The sequence below is a fragment of the Gracilinanus agilis genome, chromosome 2, assembly GCF_016433145.1.
Source record: "Gracilinanus agilis isolate LMUSP501 chromosome 2, AgileGrace, whole genome shotgun sequence".
Lineage (NCBI taxonomy): Eukaryota > Metazoa > Chordata > Mammalia > Didelphimorphia > Didelphidae > Gracilinanus > Gracilinanus agilis.
Genome location: NC_058131.1, coordinates 690,019,153 through 690,037,068, shown reverse-complemented (window position 1 = coordinate 690,037,068; position 17,916 = coordinate 690,019,153). Strand labels below are relative to the sequence as shown.

The following is a 17,916-nucleotide window of genomic DNA, read 5'->3' as shown; positions in this document are numbered from 1 at the left end:
TTTAGAAGGAAATCAAGCAATCAATAAGTAAACATTTATTAAACTCTTATTATATGTCACTATTCTCAGGCTTTAGGAATACAAATATAATCAGGATACAGTAATTCCTGTCCGGAAGGAGCTTAGATAGAAATAAATGTTTGGAAGTAAGTTCAGCAACCAATAGTTAAATGTCAAACCACCTAACCAGCAGTAAAGAAATGAACTCATCCAAAATATTAAGTTTCTTTTAAAAACCCTTATCTTCTGCCTCAAAGAGTAAGGACTACTGGGATTAAGTGACTTGCTCCAGGTTACACAGCTAGGAAATGTCTGAGGGCAAAAAAGTTTCTTTTGTTTCTCCTCTATCAACCTATATGCCATAAAAATTTACAAGTATACACCACAGACTGTCATTTTACAATAACATAATAATAATAATAATAATAATAATAATAAAGACATTAGAACGAAACCCTGCCAGACCATCACAAAACCTAGTTGGAACAATATTCAGCCCAAGACAAAAAGATCTTAAGGTCTGAGTAAATAATAAGTAAATTCCTGAAGATTTAACCCTCAAGGCTCTCCAACTAATGTTTACATCATCATATTTTCAAAGAACCAATATAATGACTTCAGGCATGAAATGCCTATATTTGAAAAGCATTTTAAAAGGTTTAAAGACCATTTTATGGAAAACTGCTAATTACTCAAGTCCTAAGGAAGCAGAAATCATTAGAAACAATATTCTTCCCCAAAGCAACTACTGTTATAAAGTACTTATCTAATGACTATTATTTGAAGTTTCTTCAATCAAGGTGAAATTAGGAAGAAAATCTTATTTTCAATTGCCCGTTGATAATTAACTGATGATTAGATCCTCAATAATAAACTACATAATTAAAGTATAACCATTCCCTCTGCAACGTCAATTCTGAACAGCCCTTCTACAGCCTAGCTACTTTGAACAATACATTTACTAATAATCATTTGAACTGTGCAGGTTTTCAGGACCATCTGGGGTAGTTTCTCTAGGGCTCCCATAAAGACTGTAAGGCCTAGACAATCTTCCTAGACACTCAAATTTACAGTGTCTAACTGTAATAAATTGTGAATTAAATCTTATTTCTTAAAGTAGGCCGGAGTGACTCCAAACATCAAATTCCTACTTATCCTTCCCTTACCAAGTGCCTGATTCTATCTGGCTGTTACTGACTTTTAGCAAATACCTACATCATATAAATTTAATAGCGTAAAAAGGGCCAGAATTAAGAACTTGAAGGACAAAGCTGAAAATCAGGGTAATCCACAAGGCAAAGAAAATAGAGATAGGGTGCATGTAAACAGAATTTTGTACCCTTGAACTTCATTTTCCAGAATCCCTTTCCCTTCATCCCCACATTACGTGCTTACGTTGTATTGATTAAGTTGTGAATAACTCTGCCCTCTCCCTTTCTCTTCTCCCACAAACACCGTTGGGAAACTCCCCTTTACTAAGGCTATCACTTTCCTCTACTTCAAGTTTTTATTAATAAATCGTATAAAAATATAATACTTGGAGTATTAGATATTAATTTTTAATCTTACAAGTGAAAATGCTGATTTCAAAGTGAAATTGTACTCAAATGTTTGCCTCAATTGTTGTGGCTGGTCCTTCTAGTATTCATGAATACAAGAGCAGTCAAGTGTAATGTAACTCCTTTTGAATTTTATCATTAAAAGCCAAATAAAAAAAATAACAGTTTTTTTTTCTCACTACTTCGAAAGGACTACATATTCTGCCAGCATAAAAGAATAAATGAAGCTAGAGTACTAGCAAAAAAAGAAGCAATGCATTTTTGTGTAAGCAATACTTCCTTTTTAGATTAACTTCAGGATGGGAAACCATGTTAAAGTCAAAGAGTGCTAGCCACCTAATTAGTCAGATGACTGGGCAGCACACAAGTAGCTACAAAATTAGATGTTAAAAGATCTACAGATAATATAGAATTCTGGGAAAGAACAGGTGAGAGCTCTTTAGAATACATATAAAGATTGGAGTTCAATAACAAATAAATCAGGATGCTATGTACCAAGACTAGAGGAAAATGTTGGCTAAATCCTCTTGGAACTTTTTTGGAAAGAGTTTTTTAACCTTTAAACTAAAAAAAAAAAAAAAAAAATCTCCAAAGGAAAAACATTAAAATTCTAGGTAAGATACTAGTCATCTGTATCATTAAAAGGAATGGTTCTTTATTTTTATTATATTTATTATGATTTTCAAGTCTTAAAAAAATTACTTGGAGCAACTTCAGAATCAGACTCATGCCTAAGACTAGCTTTGAAAAACAACAAATTTGAATATAACTGTAAACAGTGCTTCTGAGATGAGCCATTCTTACTAAATCAAAACAATGCACTCTAGTCAGGTTTATAGGAGAAAATAAATGAGGGGGCAGCTGGGTAGCTCAGTGGATTGAGAGTTAAGCCTAGAGACGGGAGGTCCTAGGTTCAAATCTGGCCTCAGACACTTCCCAGCTGTGTGACCCTGGGCAAGTCACCTGACCCCCATTGCCCACCCTTACCACTCTTCCACCTAGGAGCCAATGCACAGAAGTTAAGGGTTTTTTAAAAAAAAGAAAATAAATGAAGCAATTTTTTAGTTACCTAAAAATTATTTTCCAGCAAAATGGAAACTAAATTATTTGTTGCAATCAAATGCCTTCTAGAAAGCTAAGACAGAGGAGGATATGGAAGAAAGAGTCCAAGACCTGAAGCCAGAAAACCTGAATTCTAATCCCACCCCCAACTCTGACTTCTAGAGGGCCCTGGGCTACAAAATAACTTTTCTGACCCTAAGTTTCCTCACTCACAAAACCAAGTAACTAGTACTTCTACTACATACTACCTGATAGTTCTGAGGAAATGTTTTCTCAAACTCAAAGGTAATTCACAGAACCAAGTTTCCAGAATTAAAGCCACCTACTCCAGCATTGCTAGCACTAAAGCTTCCAAGGACTCCACCAAAAAGGAAATCTATTTTCTATGGTAAATAATAGGTCTTGTCCTAAATCAAATTCATAAACTGATTTATACAAAATCTTTTCTTCAAGTTGAGCTCATGATCATTTCATACCAAAACGGCAACAAATAATTTCAGTAAGCACATAGAAGTTACTGAAAAATGCTGGACTGGTAGGGATCTTGAAGCCATTCTCATCTGAATCTCTCATGGTAAAAATAGGGGAGTTGCACCTCAGAAAGGGAAAGTGAAGTGTCCAAGGTCACCCACTTAGCATCCTTTCCACCATGGCATGATATGCCCAAATGGATTTTCTTGCTCACCAACACCATGGTAGGTGACCCTCCAAATTCAATGTCATAATTTGCTTGAAAACTAGAAAAGCAAAGAACTGAATGTTTCAAGCATTGAGTATGGACTCCAAACCAGGAACTAGATCATAATGACACACCTATGTACTTAGCCGTTGCCTGGACCTGTAATCGAATTTGGCAACGTGTCAACATTTGGCAAACATTCTAGTCCCTTAACTTTGTCGACTTCTAAAAAGCCCATTATTTAGTGAAATTAAGCTTTTGCTAAGATTTACTTAAGGCTTCCATGTTTTTCAACTACCTTTCTTTGAAAGACCAGGGGGTGGGGAAGAGGACAGTTTTCATGCCACCTTCAAGAAATCAGTCTGCACCATTAGTAAAAATCAACAGTATAAGGGTTCTTTGGTGTCTTTAGGCAGTTTTCAAAATTGTACTGCTTTGATAATGATCAGTTTCTTTGACTCTCTAAACTATCACCCTCAGAAACAAAATAAAAATATTGTTGGAAGATCATTTTAAATACACAAAAATACATACATATATACAACATACATACATAATACCACAACATGCTAGTAACTTTTAATGTTAATTGCATTTTTGCTTTAAAAAAAAACAATGTAATTTCCACTGGGTAATAAACTAGAACAGGTTCATACTCAGGCACTGGTTGTAAATGAAAAGGACATAGGATTGGTGTGTTCTCAATCTGTGCAGAAAATTTTCCTGAGTTGCGGCCCAGTTCTCCAGTATCACATGGCCCACGGCAGGTAGTCTGGCCTCTACAGGAGACTTTTCGAGGTTGTACTTTAAGTGGAGAAAGTTTGCTTGTTGTTTTCTGCAGGTCACCACCTCCAGGATTTGGAGCATTCTGTATTGCACTATTATCCCCAAAAGAAAAAAAATCATAAGGTAAGATCATTATAAAAGTGGAAAAATTTAACTAAATAATAGATTTGTCATTGAAAAGAGATTTAAAAAAAAAAAAGCTCATTACCTTTTCTGAAGAGAAATGAAAAAAAAATTGTAAATAAAAACCAATTTGATATAATAAAACAAAAAAGCAAAGTCCAGACTTCAGAAAACAAACAGGAATTAATACTGGATTAGATTTCATATAAACATCCAAGTAAAATCTTGGTCTATACTACATTTTATTATATTTAAGTAACAAACATTTAAAGAATTCTAGAATGAGTCTTTTTCTTATTAAATAACACCAATTTAAAACAACTTCTTTAGTGTATAGGATAATCACTTCTCTCATAAGATATATGAATTCTTGGTCTAAATTCACTCTACTACCTGTTCAAAGGATTAAAAAGCTGCATTTAAAATGACCAATTAAACCTAAACATCATATTCCTCTCTTACCACCATCAGTTAGGTTTATCAATGGAAGAAATTATAATTTTATTTTAAGATAAACTCTGAATGGGCTGAATACTTCTATCCTATCACTTCCATTCATATGTACATGACCCATAATAAGTACTTGGGGAGAAAAAAGTAAGTTACAAATGAATTTCAGAGCTTCTCTAATAACTAAAGATATATTCCTATCTAAAAGTCAACAGTAATACTCAAACTAGAAATAAAAGATACTGAATAACACCAACAAAATCTTTACCAATACAAAAAATTCACTAATCCACAAACTTTTACTACTTCTTTCAAAAACAAAAAAGTATAAATGAAAGGAGTAGCTTTCACTATCCAGTATAAACAGATTATCTCTCAAAGAGTGGGTTACTACAAACAAGCAGACTATTTTAATAAACACATAGTTCTACTGAAATACCATTTGCTGAAGTCAATTTGCAAAGAGTGGTCAACAGTGAGATCTGTAGGGCAGGCAGGATGGACATTCTTAGGATCTCCACCAAGAGTTTTTACTGCTTCTCTCATAGCAGCAAAATCCACCATTGCTGGTATCCCACTAAAAAAAACAAATAATGATCAATACTTCAACCTTATTTGAAATGAATAAAATATTCAAGTCTACAATAAAATGCAAAGATAGCACAAATTATTAAACAAAACAGCCTATTTATGCATTACTTCAAATCTTTTAAATATTTGTTCTTATATTTTTAGCTTTAAAATATCTCTTTATTAGGCATTTGCTTTTAAACAAAAGACTCAGTGGTTATTCAAAGATATTATCTACTTGCCTTGCACTGGATTCTGAATAAGAGGAACTAGGTTTGAAACCTCATTAACTCTCATGTGATCTTAAGCAAATTACTTGTCCTCAATCTTTGGGCTTCATGTTTATCATCTATCTAATTAGGAGGTGAGAATGGATGTCCCTTCCAGTTATGATTCTATTATTAAATTGTGCTTTTCTAGAAAGAAGTTTTTCACGTCTGGACACTATAGGTGAAATATCCCATATGCCCAAAGTTGGCTCTTTCCTCCACACTCTATTCTAGTCCTTTCTCAACACCCTTTCTATTTTCCTGCTCCCCAGTGATCTGATACAATTCTCCATAACAGGGATTGGCAACCTTTTTGGCCGTGAGAGCCATAAACGCCACATTTTTTAAAATGTAATTTCGTGAGAGCTGTACAGTGCTCACAGTGCCGCTCCTGTAACAGCGCCTGAAAAAAAAAAAGGACTTTATGGCTCCTGCAGAAAGAGCCATACGTTGCCGACCCCTGCTCCATAGCTATCCAGTCAACAACTGTGACTTGATATCTCATATCCCAAAGTTCAAAATTATCTTAAAACTCCCAACAAAGCCCAAATTTCCTATTCCTTTTAAAGTTATATAGGAGAGGAGCAACTAGGTGGCTCAGTGGTTTGAGAGCTAGTTTTAGAGACGGGAAGTCCTAGATTCCAATCTGGCCTCAGACACTTCCTAGCTATGTGACTGTGGACAAGTCATTTAACCCCCATTGCCTAGCCCTTACTGCTCTTCTATCTCAGAACCAAAATACAGTATTGATTCTATGATGAAAGGTGAGGGTTAAAAAAAAAGTTATGTAGGAAAAAGCAATTGATCTGTTGGTTATAAAGAAATATAATAGTAAATAATCTTCTTAGGGAGGGTTATACTTTAAGGCTTTCTGTCCCCTGAGGCCCCAAAGCAATATCTAATTTGTAAACGGTAGGGGGAAAATTTGGGGTACCAAATGACTTCCCTTGTTCCAGAAGAGAGAGCTATTACTCAGAATCTTTAATCCAAAGTTGTTTTTTTTTCTGTATATCATCTCATAATTAAAAGTTCTACATGTTACCTCAGTTGTCAATGAATTTACAGTGCTTTCATACTTTTCATCAATGTTCACCCCAAAATGGAAGGAATAAAAGTCTGATTTTAATGGAATATTTCAGATCAGAAAATGTAATCTTATTGATTATAGGCAAAAATAAAGCAGGGGAAAAATGTCCACTAATGAACTTAAATATAACACATTTTCATAATATATATCAGTCAAGAGTAAACATCATTGGGAGCAGCTGGGTGGCTCAGTGGATTGAGAGCCAGGCCTAGAGACAGGAAGTCCTAAGTTCAAATCTGGCCTCAGACACTTCCTAGCTGTGTGACCCTGGGCAAGTCACTTAACCCCCATTGCCTAGCCCTTACCACTCTTCTGCCTTGGAGCCAATACACTAGTATTGACTCCAAGATGGAAGGTAAGAATTGGGGGAGGGGGGGGGAGGGGGGGAGGAGAGGAGAGTAAACATCACTTACGTAAAATCTTGAAGGAGAACACGGGCAGGGAGAAAGGGCACTTCAACATTGTTTTGTTTATTCTTCCAATCTAAAATATTCATGACATCTTCCTTTTTCACTAGGAAGCCATCACAATTTCGAACAGCAGCTTCCAGCAGTACCCGTATTGAGTAAGGCAGAGCATCTGGGATGAGAAAAAAAACACCATTCAATTAGGTGAGGAGAGATTAGCTTTAACTAGGTCTGATAATTTAAAAAAAAAAAAAAAAACAGTCAAATAAGAAACCCTGAGAACACCACCACACACAGGGTGATTTTCTTACTAAAGGTAGCTCTTTGTGATCTCCCCAACAAGAACACTCAAACTCAGCTGCCACAAAGGGTGGGCTCTGAAGCAAAGCATTCCTTGTTTCTTAAGTTTTTTTCCCCTTGCAGTCTCATTAACTAAATTTAACTAACAAGCCTGGTTATCTGGTTTTTCAGCTGACAACAGATTAAACAATTGAAAAAGGGCTAAAGTTGAGTTAACACAGGCAGTTTAGGGACACAAATGAAAGTAGAGACCAAAACTCAGAGAACTATATTACTACTTAATACAACAAGTATATAATACATGTTCATAATAATGACAGGTTTTTAAAATAGGTTAAATTGCATTCAGCACTTTGTGTTTAAGAAGTCAAGGAACTGTGTAAGTTATTTTAAAAATATTTGCACCCCCAAACTAATAAAGTTTTTTTAAAAAAAAGTCCCAATATTTCAAAAGCTTCAATTATCTGGAAAATTCATTTACGTGGAATATTTTGGTCACTAATAATAAAGGTACTAAATTTCATTATTTTCAAAGATTAGCTCAAATCTAAATTTTAAAAAAGATCTAGATCTTTAAAAAGATCTCATAAATCTTAATCTATTTACAAGTTTTAATCAGGATTTTAGGGAAATCCTAAACGTGGCCAAAGACTCAGTGCTTTAAGAAGGAAGACCCTGGAAGCGTACAATTTGAGGGCAAGGGAGATAGATAAAATTATATTTAGGTGATTATAAGAAAAACATAGAAAGAAGTATAAATAACACAGGTTTATAATCTCAGAGAATACTTTTTAGTTGAGATATTTTCAGTGGGAAAGAACCATATCTAATCATGGTTTGCTAATAAGGGAATTTAATACCAAAACATGTTAAAAGGCCTAATGCTGCAATTTAATTCATTTCATAATACAGTAAATGTTCGAAGTCTGACTCCCAATGAATACTACAAAAAGACCTTAAAACATTTTCTTCTGCTCTCATCTCCTTTCAAGGGTTTCTTCCAATTTCCTCCACTATTTTGTCTTTCCTCAACCTCACAGGTATTTTTCATCCTTTTCCCAAGTTTCCTGCTTTCTTCACTCCAACTTCAGTTATCTGGCTTCAATTCCCAGCTGATTGCCAAGTCAGAGACTTGAAGACTTTAATCAAGGAAGCCTAGGGTCAGCATAGGAAGAGAAGCTGAGACTTTTCCAAGCAAGCCTTTAATAGAAACTTGATTTCCAGGTAAGTGTGGTCTTTCCCCCTCTAGTCCCCACCAAAAAAAAAAAAGCAAAAGAAATAAGTCAAGCCTTCCAAGGCTAGGAGAGGGAAGAACAACTTCTGTTACCTCACTAACTCCATTACCCTACTGCAATAAGAACTATGAGAAACGTTATCTCTAGGAAGACATTACAGATATTATTAAACTATTTTATTTAAAATACAAAACTAGTTCAAAGGACTTAAGTGACTGGCCCATGGCCAGTAAATATAGTCCTGGAAAGCAAGATCTGCACCCAGGTCTCTCCTTGCCTCAAAGTGCAGCTGTCTCTGCTATCCCATGCTGTCTCTCACACTTCTTAATCTTCTAACCATGATACAGACACAGTACACATGTCACCATGGATATGGCTAGAAGAGCACAAGGCAGAAAGCTTAAGTGTAAGCAACAGATCTGCCAACTAACATAACAGATGTGGGACCTTAGGCAAGTAGGTCCTTTCAGTTCTTTTGGGTCTCCTCACTGAAGGGGGCCTGAAAAGTAGGGCACAGCTGAAGTGTCAAACTCCAGCTTGCAAAACCCCCTGAGCTTGAACCAAATTAAAACATAATGGGAAATGTTAGAACGAAATGGACACACAACACAATGTTAATTTATGGTTTCCTAAGTCAACATGTGGCTCATAGGAATACATTTCTATTTGAGTTTGACCCCAAAGGGGCCCAGTATCTCTCAATTTAACTTTATATGCATTTTCTAATTAGAAAACAGACAAGCAATCATTAATTCACTGTTATGTGATATTTCTATCTTATAGCCAGCACAGAAGGCCCACAGCACTAAGGATTGTGAGCTTCATCTGACAAACTTAGTTCCCTCCTCCACCAACATCTTCTGTCTCATTCAATCCAGGCTCCTCACAACCATCATCTTTCCTCACTCCATCTCCACCTCAACTGTGGCCATGGTCACTCTCATTTTGCTCATCTATTACATACCTACAGCTAATGAAATGTGTTCCCTTTTCCCCTTCTTTTAAAGTCTTCCCTGATGCTAAGCTTTGTACTTGGAAAAGCTTGCCTAAATATTTTCTGGTTAGAACTTTTCTGCTGATTATAATGCTAAACATAGTAAAAAAATAATAAAAAATATACATATATAAAATCAGCACACCAGTGTCTTCTGTAATAGGAATATAAGTAACCAAAAACTGCTTTCCTCTTTCTGCAGTAGGCCAGTCAAGCCATTTCTTTGGATCAGCTGCCTCCAGGCTGAATTGGAGGTGTGGGCTAAATGGGGCCAGATTGGCAGCTGTTTCTGTTGGCTTTTCTAGCCCTATTCCAGAAAATCTATTTCTTCATTAATAGCTCCCCCCCCCCAAAGTATGTCAGGTAATTTTTTTTCTGACTCAAAGATATTTTATTTTCCCAATTACATGTAATAACAATTTTCACCACACATTTTTGGAAATTCTAAGATCCGTATGGTTTCCCTCCTGTCCTCCTAGAGAGGGTCAGCAATCTGATCTATGGGTTGGTTTTCAATGACTGAATAATAGTCATGCAAGGTAAATGGGCACATTTCCACATAGCCACAAAAGATACTGAACTTTTTAACAAACAGAAGAATCAACTGACTCAAATTACACATCTAATTCCATATATACTATGTTTTAAAATACCTTTAAGCTAAACAACTTCGGTTAAAAAAAACCCCCAAAACAACCCAAACTCTCACACTAAGTTCAGCTGCTGGAATTCAAGGTCAAAGATCTTTTTGTTTCCAGCTGATTAGAATATTTTAAAAGAAAAATGTAGGTGCGTGTTCTCGGCTTTCTGATACAAATTAAAATGTTCACAGAAAAAAGAACATAAAATTTTAAATTCAGATGAAACGTGATGGCAATTACTTTTTAGTTTTAAATTTGCTCAATATCCTTCTACCAATGGAAAGTACTCATTGATGCCATTCCACCCATACCAAAATCAGTATATCTAAGGCAGGATGGGCCATTCTTTATCCAGCATGATGTTTACAAGTGAACCATGTTCAAAAAACAACTTTGCTCACAGATCAGAGATGTAAAGCTGAAAGGGACCTCTCAGAGGTCATCTAGTCCAACCTTCCCATTTTACAGCTGAGGGAGCCAAGGCCCAGAAAGGACAGCCTTGTCTGAAACCCCTCAGAGAGCAAATGAGAGAGCTTGTGTTTTGTGTCCAGGGGGTTCTCTGGTTCCAACTTCAGAGCACTTTCTTCACTACACTAAACACCACCCCCTCTAAATGTGATTTTATAAAGTTCCTCAGAATATTTAAATCTATCATAAAGGAGAAGAACCATCCCTGGATAAATCAGTCTTATGGGGAGTCAGGGGATTTGGATCCAATATAACCACAGAAACAATTCTGTTAATTTGGTTAATCAGAAAGAACAAAAGGGAACAGCAACCCTCTGTGGCCACTTGCCAATGTGTCAGAGACAGGCCAGTACCATTCTATTTGTCTCCTTGGGCCCCACACAAACCCAGATATGGAAATACTCTTCTTACATGGATATTCTGTCCCTTCCTGGTAAATTGCCATAGTCTCCTGAGCCCTAATTAGCTGTCCTAAGTTCTGTGACCACAGATAATAGCTGTAAACCCTGCTAGGTGCCTCACAAATGCATTCCACTGAAGCCTAAGGAAAGGTATGGACAGACCATCCAAAACTATAACCCATTATTAGAAAAAAAGAATTCAGAACATTCAATTAAAAAGAAGATTGTGTGAGGTGCTGGAGAAAATACAAGCATTAGATTAGACAATCCTTGCCTGCCCTCATGAAGCTTACATTTCTGGTAGTGGAAGATTTTTGCCTGGTCAAAGTGGTTTGCAAAACAAAACTGCAGGTAGAGGAGGGATAAGCAGGAAGCCTTTCATGAAGGAGATGGTATCTGAGTTAGGTTTTAAAGGATGGGGAGGAACAGGGGAATTGTTAAACTCTAATTCTGGTGAGTCAGCAGTGTCACCTTCATATAGAAATTACTAAGGGCAGCATGTCAAGATATATGCCATGCCAACTTCAAACTTCATTAAATCAAAACACTCGTTTAATAATAGAATACCATTTATGAACCCACTCAAAAAAATTTTTAAGTATCTTTTATAGAAATAAATGTATTTTCAGCGTAACTTGTATTTATAAAACTGAAAGGTTTACTCTTTCTGGATAGCAGTCTCAAAAAAATTACACATGAAATATCAAACAAGGTATTGTGTAAAATTATGACCATAATGGTGAGCATAATGGTATAATTTTCTCATCTTGAAGATTCAGGTTATTAACTACCCAAAAGCTCCCAAATCAAAAAAGTTACATTACCATACTTGGTGCCTCCAAGCTTAGGAAGATTGAAGAACTTGGTTACTGTACTATCATTTAGGGCTTCAATAAGGTCCTCAAAGGCGCTTCCTGTGGGGGGAAATGTAAAAAAAGTGAAGATGTTAACAACCCATGTAACTTATCAGATAAACACTGTAACATTCTGAAGTTACTATCTAGGTTTCTAACAAGATTTAATTTCTTAAAACAAAATTCTACTTCTTTCCAAAGGTTAACAGCTGAGACAAGATAACAGACTTGATCCTTCTTGGTGTGTTTTAACAAAAACTTATTTGGACACAGGCAATGAGAGGTACAAGGAGACTTAAAGAGTCTGAGGAACTTAACAGATACAGGCCAGAAAATGGCAATTACCTTAAAAGAAATTCTAATAATGGAATGAGGGATCCTACATTATCTTCTGAAAGAATGAATGTGAGAGGGAAGAATTCTCTCATGCTGAAGGCAAAGTAAACCACCAAGTCACAAGGGAAGGTACATTACCCTGCTCTGGCAGATCTCCATTTTTTTTTTTGGCTTTTTAAAAATAAGGAGCTGACTGATCTCCTTGTTGGTACTAAACACTTGGCAGGACAGGTTGCCTAGCCTCACAGAGATCCTAGTTTTCTAGATACCTCTCATCTAATCCTCAAGATCATCCTAAGAGGTTAGTAGTCTACCATGGCCCCTATTTTGTAGATGAGGAAGCTGAAGTTCTGAGATGTTCACACTACTTGGAGTTATAGTCACACATTAAGTAAGTACCTGACTCCAAAGGGATGAGACTATTCTGTCCCTCAGGCTCCTCTTCTAGGAGAGAAAATTTAGGATTTTTGTACAGACTTTTAAAAATATATATTTATTTTCCCAAGTACATGTAATAACTTTCAAAATGGTTAGTAAAATTATAAGATCCAAATTCTCTACGTCCCTCCTAGAGATGATAAACAATTTGATCTAGATTGTACATAAATGAATGACTATGCAAAACATTTTCATATTGGTCACTGTTGTGAGAAAATAGTCATATAAAACGATCCTCCTTCCCCAAAACACACACAAATAAAATAGTGAAAAATAGTCTGCTCTGATTTGCATTTGGACTCTTGACAGTTCTTCCTCTGAAAGTGAAGAGCATTCTTTGTCCTAAATCCTTCAGAATTGTCCTGGATTGCTGTATTTGCTGAGAGTAGCCAAGTCATTCATAGTTGACCATCTTACAATATTGCTGTTACAGTGTACAATGCTCTCCTGGTGTTGCTTATTTCATTCTTCAACAGTTCATGTAGGTCTTTCCAGTTTTTTGTACAGACTCATTTTTCATGGTGGGCTATAATCCCTACATAGTTATACCCTTAATCATTAGCAAAATAATAACAATGACAACAACAATCATCACTAGAAAAACACAACAAAAGGAGGCCTATAGTTCCACCAGAGTCAGAAGTGGTTTCCAGCCCATGCTCTGACTCTGAATATCCTGTCTAGGTCTAATTCCTTAACTGCAGCATGGGGATGATAATTAAATACCTTACAGGGCTATTCTAAGGAAAGTGATACCTTGCTATAAACTATAAAGAGCTAGAGAAATGACTGTTGCCAGTAGCTGGGCCATCAGTCTGAGGCCCAGACCCAATAAACATGGAAGAGGCTGATCACCAGGAGGCTGACCACTAAGCAACTTAGGAAAATGCCCTCCCAAGGAGAGTAGTGGGTGGGATCTATATTACTGGTGAGAGCACTCTGAGTTCAGAGACTCTTCAAATGCAACAGGAAATGCCTACTACATATGAGGCACTGGGTAAACAAAGTTTAAAAAAAATGAAGCCTCCCAGGGCCTTACTTTCTAAGGGGGTAGGAGACTAGAGACATTAGGGTTAATGGGGGCAAAGGGCTTTTTTGGTCTGTGTATGCTTAGCAATGAAAACCTATGTTCCAAAGAAAGCTTTAAGCTTTAAGGTGGTCTTCCACATTAGACTGTAAGCTCCAAGAGGACAGGGACAGTCTTTTGCCTCTTTTTGGTATCCTCAATGTTTAGCCCAGGGCAGGGCACATAGACAATATTTATCAATTAACAATAGAATTTTATAAATGCTTTTTGATTACTGGAAGGAGAGAGATGGGTAGCTTCCACAGGGTTGCTATTCAACCTCCATTTATTACTGTGTGCCAGCACTGAGGTCTGGAGGGCAGATAGACAAAGTCGGGGAGTTCCCACTTTAGGGGAAGACGACAGGCAAACCCAGGAGAGGATAGCGATCATCAGCAGGGCATCGCAGGAGATCGGGGATGATTGCTGACACAATAGCCTGATCAGATAAAAGGGTTTGCCTCGGACTCAGGCTGGGTGGGTGCTTTAGAGCATGCCACCCTGCCCAGGCCCTAACCTCAGTTTCCTTATCTGTTAGACGGGGCTATCAGAAGTCCCCACCCTTTGCTCTTGGTAGGATATAGGAGGAAAAAGGAGGCTGTGGTCGGGGTTGTCTAAGCCTTGGCCCTGGGAGCCCCCGGGGCTGCGGCTTTTAGTGCCCAGGCCGAAGACTCCTACCAGGGTCTCCATTACTGTTTGGGGCCCGGCTCCCCTCTCCACTGCAGGGGAGGGGAGGGGTGGGGGCACGGAGGAAGAATGGACGGGGCCTGCGGCTGGATACGCCATCCGAGGAGGGTGGGCAGGAGGCGGTGTCTCTCTCCCTCCCTTTCCCTCCCCCGCTCTCCGCAGGGGGCCTCGGGCCAGACTGGACGGCCCGATGCGGCCTGCGAGGCCCCGGCTCCCAGAGGAGGCCCCAGCCCGGCTCGCAGAGGGGAGCGCGGCCCGAGCCCGGGGCCCGGGGACTGGGGGCGGCTCGAGGCGGGGCCCGCGCCGCGCAGGGCCAGGCTGGGCCGAAGGACGCAGGGCCGGGGCCAGGCACGGCGCAGACTGACCTGCACTGGGGGCGTCCATCGCCGGCGACCATATTCTCCCTGAGGGGAGGGGAGGGGAGCGGAGCGGCGCTGGGGGGAGGGGGGATCCCGGAGAGCAGGGGGGAGGGCCGCGTAAACACCGCGAGAGCTGCTGCCACGGCCACAGCCACGGCCACAGCCCCCTCGCGCTCCCCCCCTGCGCCCGGCTCCCGCGAGACCCTCCGGACGTGGGAACAAAGAAAGAGAAGGAAGAGGGTGAGCAGAAGAGGAGGGGAAAGCTCGCGAGAGGGGCCCCAGGCCTGAAATCTCGCGAGCTTTGGGCGCCACCGGTTCCAAGCACACATGCGTTCTTCTGAGGAAGCGTGGCTCCAGGAGCGACCCTTAGCGGAGCCCCGCCCCCGTTCTCCCCCCTCCCCCCCGCTCTCCCCCGCCGCGCCGAAGCGGTGTCCCGGAAGGGCAGGCGAGGTCTCAGGCCTGTGGCAGCCACTGGGAGGCGTTGCCGCTACCTTTTCGCGGAAAAGCCGCGGGCGTTCTGCACTGCTCTGCACTTTTTTACAGATGGGGAAATGGAGTCCCCGAGGGCCTGGGAGTTGGGGCATCGTTAGCCTCCATTCATTAAGCGCCTGCTGTGTGCCTGTGGGCTGAAGCCCGCATTCATTTAGCCCCGACTCCTGTGTGCGAGGCGGGGGGGTGGGTGTGGGAGTAGGAGTGAACGTTGGGGATACTAGGAAAGGCCTAAACCTGAGACTTGGGTCTGATGGGGGCGGGGAAGACACGCAAACAGACTTGGGTATGGGAGGGCATCAGAAATTCTTCCTAAAGGAGAGCATGCTAGGCATAGTCACCCAGGAAAAAGGCTCCCAGGCGGGAGTTTGATTTTTTCGAGGATCCAAGATGCCCCAGTTGAGAATAACGTAGTAAGGTGTATGGACTTTCAAACCCAGGGGATCTTCTTTTCCACCGTGAAGGCGATAGGGAGCCGGCGCGGTTTTTCGAGTGAGAGCATGACCAGGTCGGCGGGTGGGGGATGGGGGGGTGTAAGGTGTGGAGGAAGGAAATGTAAAAATTTAGATACTACCTCTTATTTAAGGTGAAGATGTTGGGGGCAGCTAGCTGGCTCCATGAATTGAAAGCCAGGCCTAGAGACAGGAGGTCCTGAGTTCAAAAGTGACCTCGGACACTTTCTAGCTGTGTGACCCTGGGCAAATCACTTAATCCCCATAGCCTAGCCTTTGCTGCTCTTCTGCCTTGGAATCAATTCACAGTATTGATTCGAAGATAGAAGGTGAGGGTTTATTGTTTTGTTTATTTTTTTAAAGTGAAGATGTTAACAACCCACGGAACTTATCAGATAAACACTGTAACAGTCTGAAGTTAGCATCTAAGTTTCCAACAAGATTTAGTTTCTTGAAACAATGTCCTACCTCTTTTCAAAGGTTCACATGTGAGACAAAATAACAGATTTCTTAGTGTGTTGGGCACCGGCAATGAGAGCTACAGGAGGCTTAAGAGTTTGAGGAATTTAACAGATATAGTATAGAAGAGGTGGCAGTTACCTTGGCCAGCTCAGGCTGTGTTTTAGAGAGACTCTGGGGTAGCTGAGTAGGGACTGGATTGGAGAAGGTACCAGGAACTTGACAAGAAAACCAGCCAGGGGACTTGGGTACCCCGCTCCATGTTAGATGAGCTTCAAAGTCCCTTACCGATTTAATAGTTTGCACACTGGGAAAATATTTGAAGAGAGCTTTCCTGAATCACCTTTCCCTAAATCTTAAACATCTACCAAATGCCTGCTGTGTGCAAGGAATCCTGTTATCAGTGGGGATCCAAAGACAAAATGAAGATGATTCTTGCCTTTTACCATGGATGGGAAGTGTCCAGAATGGATGCCAGTATACACAAGAGAAAGAATTACCACACAATTTCAACAGGAGAATGGCTAACAACTGGAGGGATCAGGAAAACTAAGGAGCCTTTGCAGAGCAGGTGGAGAGGAAGCACATTATAGACATAGGGATTCAGAACCACCTGTAGGGAGAGAGTTGGGCCAGTTAGCCTGCAAGATTCAATGTGAGATGCCAAGGAATCAGAAACACGATTGAACTACTGGAGAGGGGTTAAATGGCAGGCTGAGGATTTTGTATTATATCCTAGGGGCAGAACCAGAGAAGGAGATGTCAAACCAATCCCATACCTTTCCCAAGAAAACTCAATGGACAGCATTAGTGTGCCATGATCTACTGGGCCACAAAGACTACTGAAAAACAACGAAAAGGGCAGTAAGGGGTTGCTGAAGATTTTTGAATGGAGGAGTTGATACGGGTGGAATTTTGTTTTAATCATACCAATTTGAAAGCTGAATGGAGAATAAGGAGATCAAATTAGGAGATTAAAATAAAAATTAAAAGAACCTACTGAGTATTTCCTTGAAAAAGATCCCACAATGAAAACTCCCAGGAATATTATAACCAAATTCCAGAGTTCTCACATCAAGGGGGAAACTATTGTTCATGGCCAGAAAGAAATAATTCAAATATTGTAGAGCCCCAATCAGGATCACACAAAATTTAGCACTAATTTAGATCTAAGATACCAGGACAGTTTTTCTTTATAATTTATTATAAACCTGAATGATATTCAGGTTCTTTTTTCCATGACTTTCAGACAATTCTTAATTTTCTAAATTATCTTTCTTAAATCTGTTTTCCAAGTCAGTTGCTTTTCTGATGAGGTTTTTCACATCTTCTATTTTTTTTCATTTCTCTGACTTTGTTTTATTGTTTCTTGATTTCTCTTTGAATCATTAGCTTCCACTTGTCCAATTCCAATTTTTAAGCAATTTTCTTCACTGAACTTTTGTACTTCTTTTTCAGTTTTGCCTATTGTGCTCTTTTTTTTTTAAAATCCTTACCTTCTGTCTTAGAATCATTATTTAGTATCCATTCCAAAGCAGAAGAGTAGTAATGGCTAGGCAATTGGTATTAAATGACTTATCCAAGGTCACATAGCCAGGAAGTGTCTGAACCCAGCTCCTCCCAACTCCAGGCCTGGTGCCCTTGCATTGTGCTGCCTAACTGTGCTATTGTGCTTTTCTTAAAATCTTTTATTCAGTGGTGGTTTTTTTGCATTTCTTTTACCATTTGTCCAATCATTTAAAAAA

General features: G+C 39.4%; 1 protein-coding gene across 2 annotated transcripts in view; it reads right to left on the bottom strand.

Annotated features, from left to right (window-relative positions):
- IREB2 (iron responsive element binding protein 2) overlaps nt 1–14,844 on the bottom strand; it is a 35,385-nt gene extending 20,541 nt beyond the window's left edge. Inside the window, exons 1-5 of one of the 2 annotated variants that reach the window (XM_044662898.1) lie at nt 14,778–14,844; nt 11,856–11,945; nt 6,999–7,164; nt 5,099–5,236; nt 3,957–4,178 (exon numbers count right to left, since the gene is read on the bottom strand). In XM_044662898.1, coding sequence (XP_044518833.1) covers nt 3,957–4,178; nt 5,099–5,236; nt 6,999–7,164; nt 11,856–11,945; nt 14,778–14,796 — 635 coding nt within the window. In that variant the 5' untranslated portion in view covers nt 14,797–14,844. Of the gene's footprint in view, nt 1–3,956; nt 4,179–5,098; nt 5,237–6,998; nt 7,165–11,855; nt 11,946–14,773 lie in introns of both variants that reach the window. The other variant, XM_044662899.1, reaches the window with a different exon arrangement.
- Between the last annotated feature and the right edge of the window lie 3,072 nt (nt 14,845–17,916).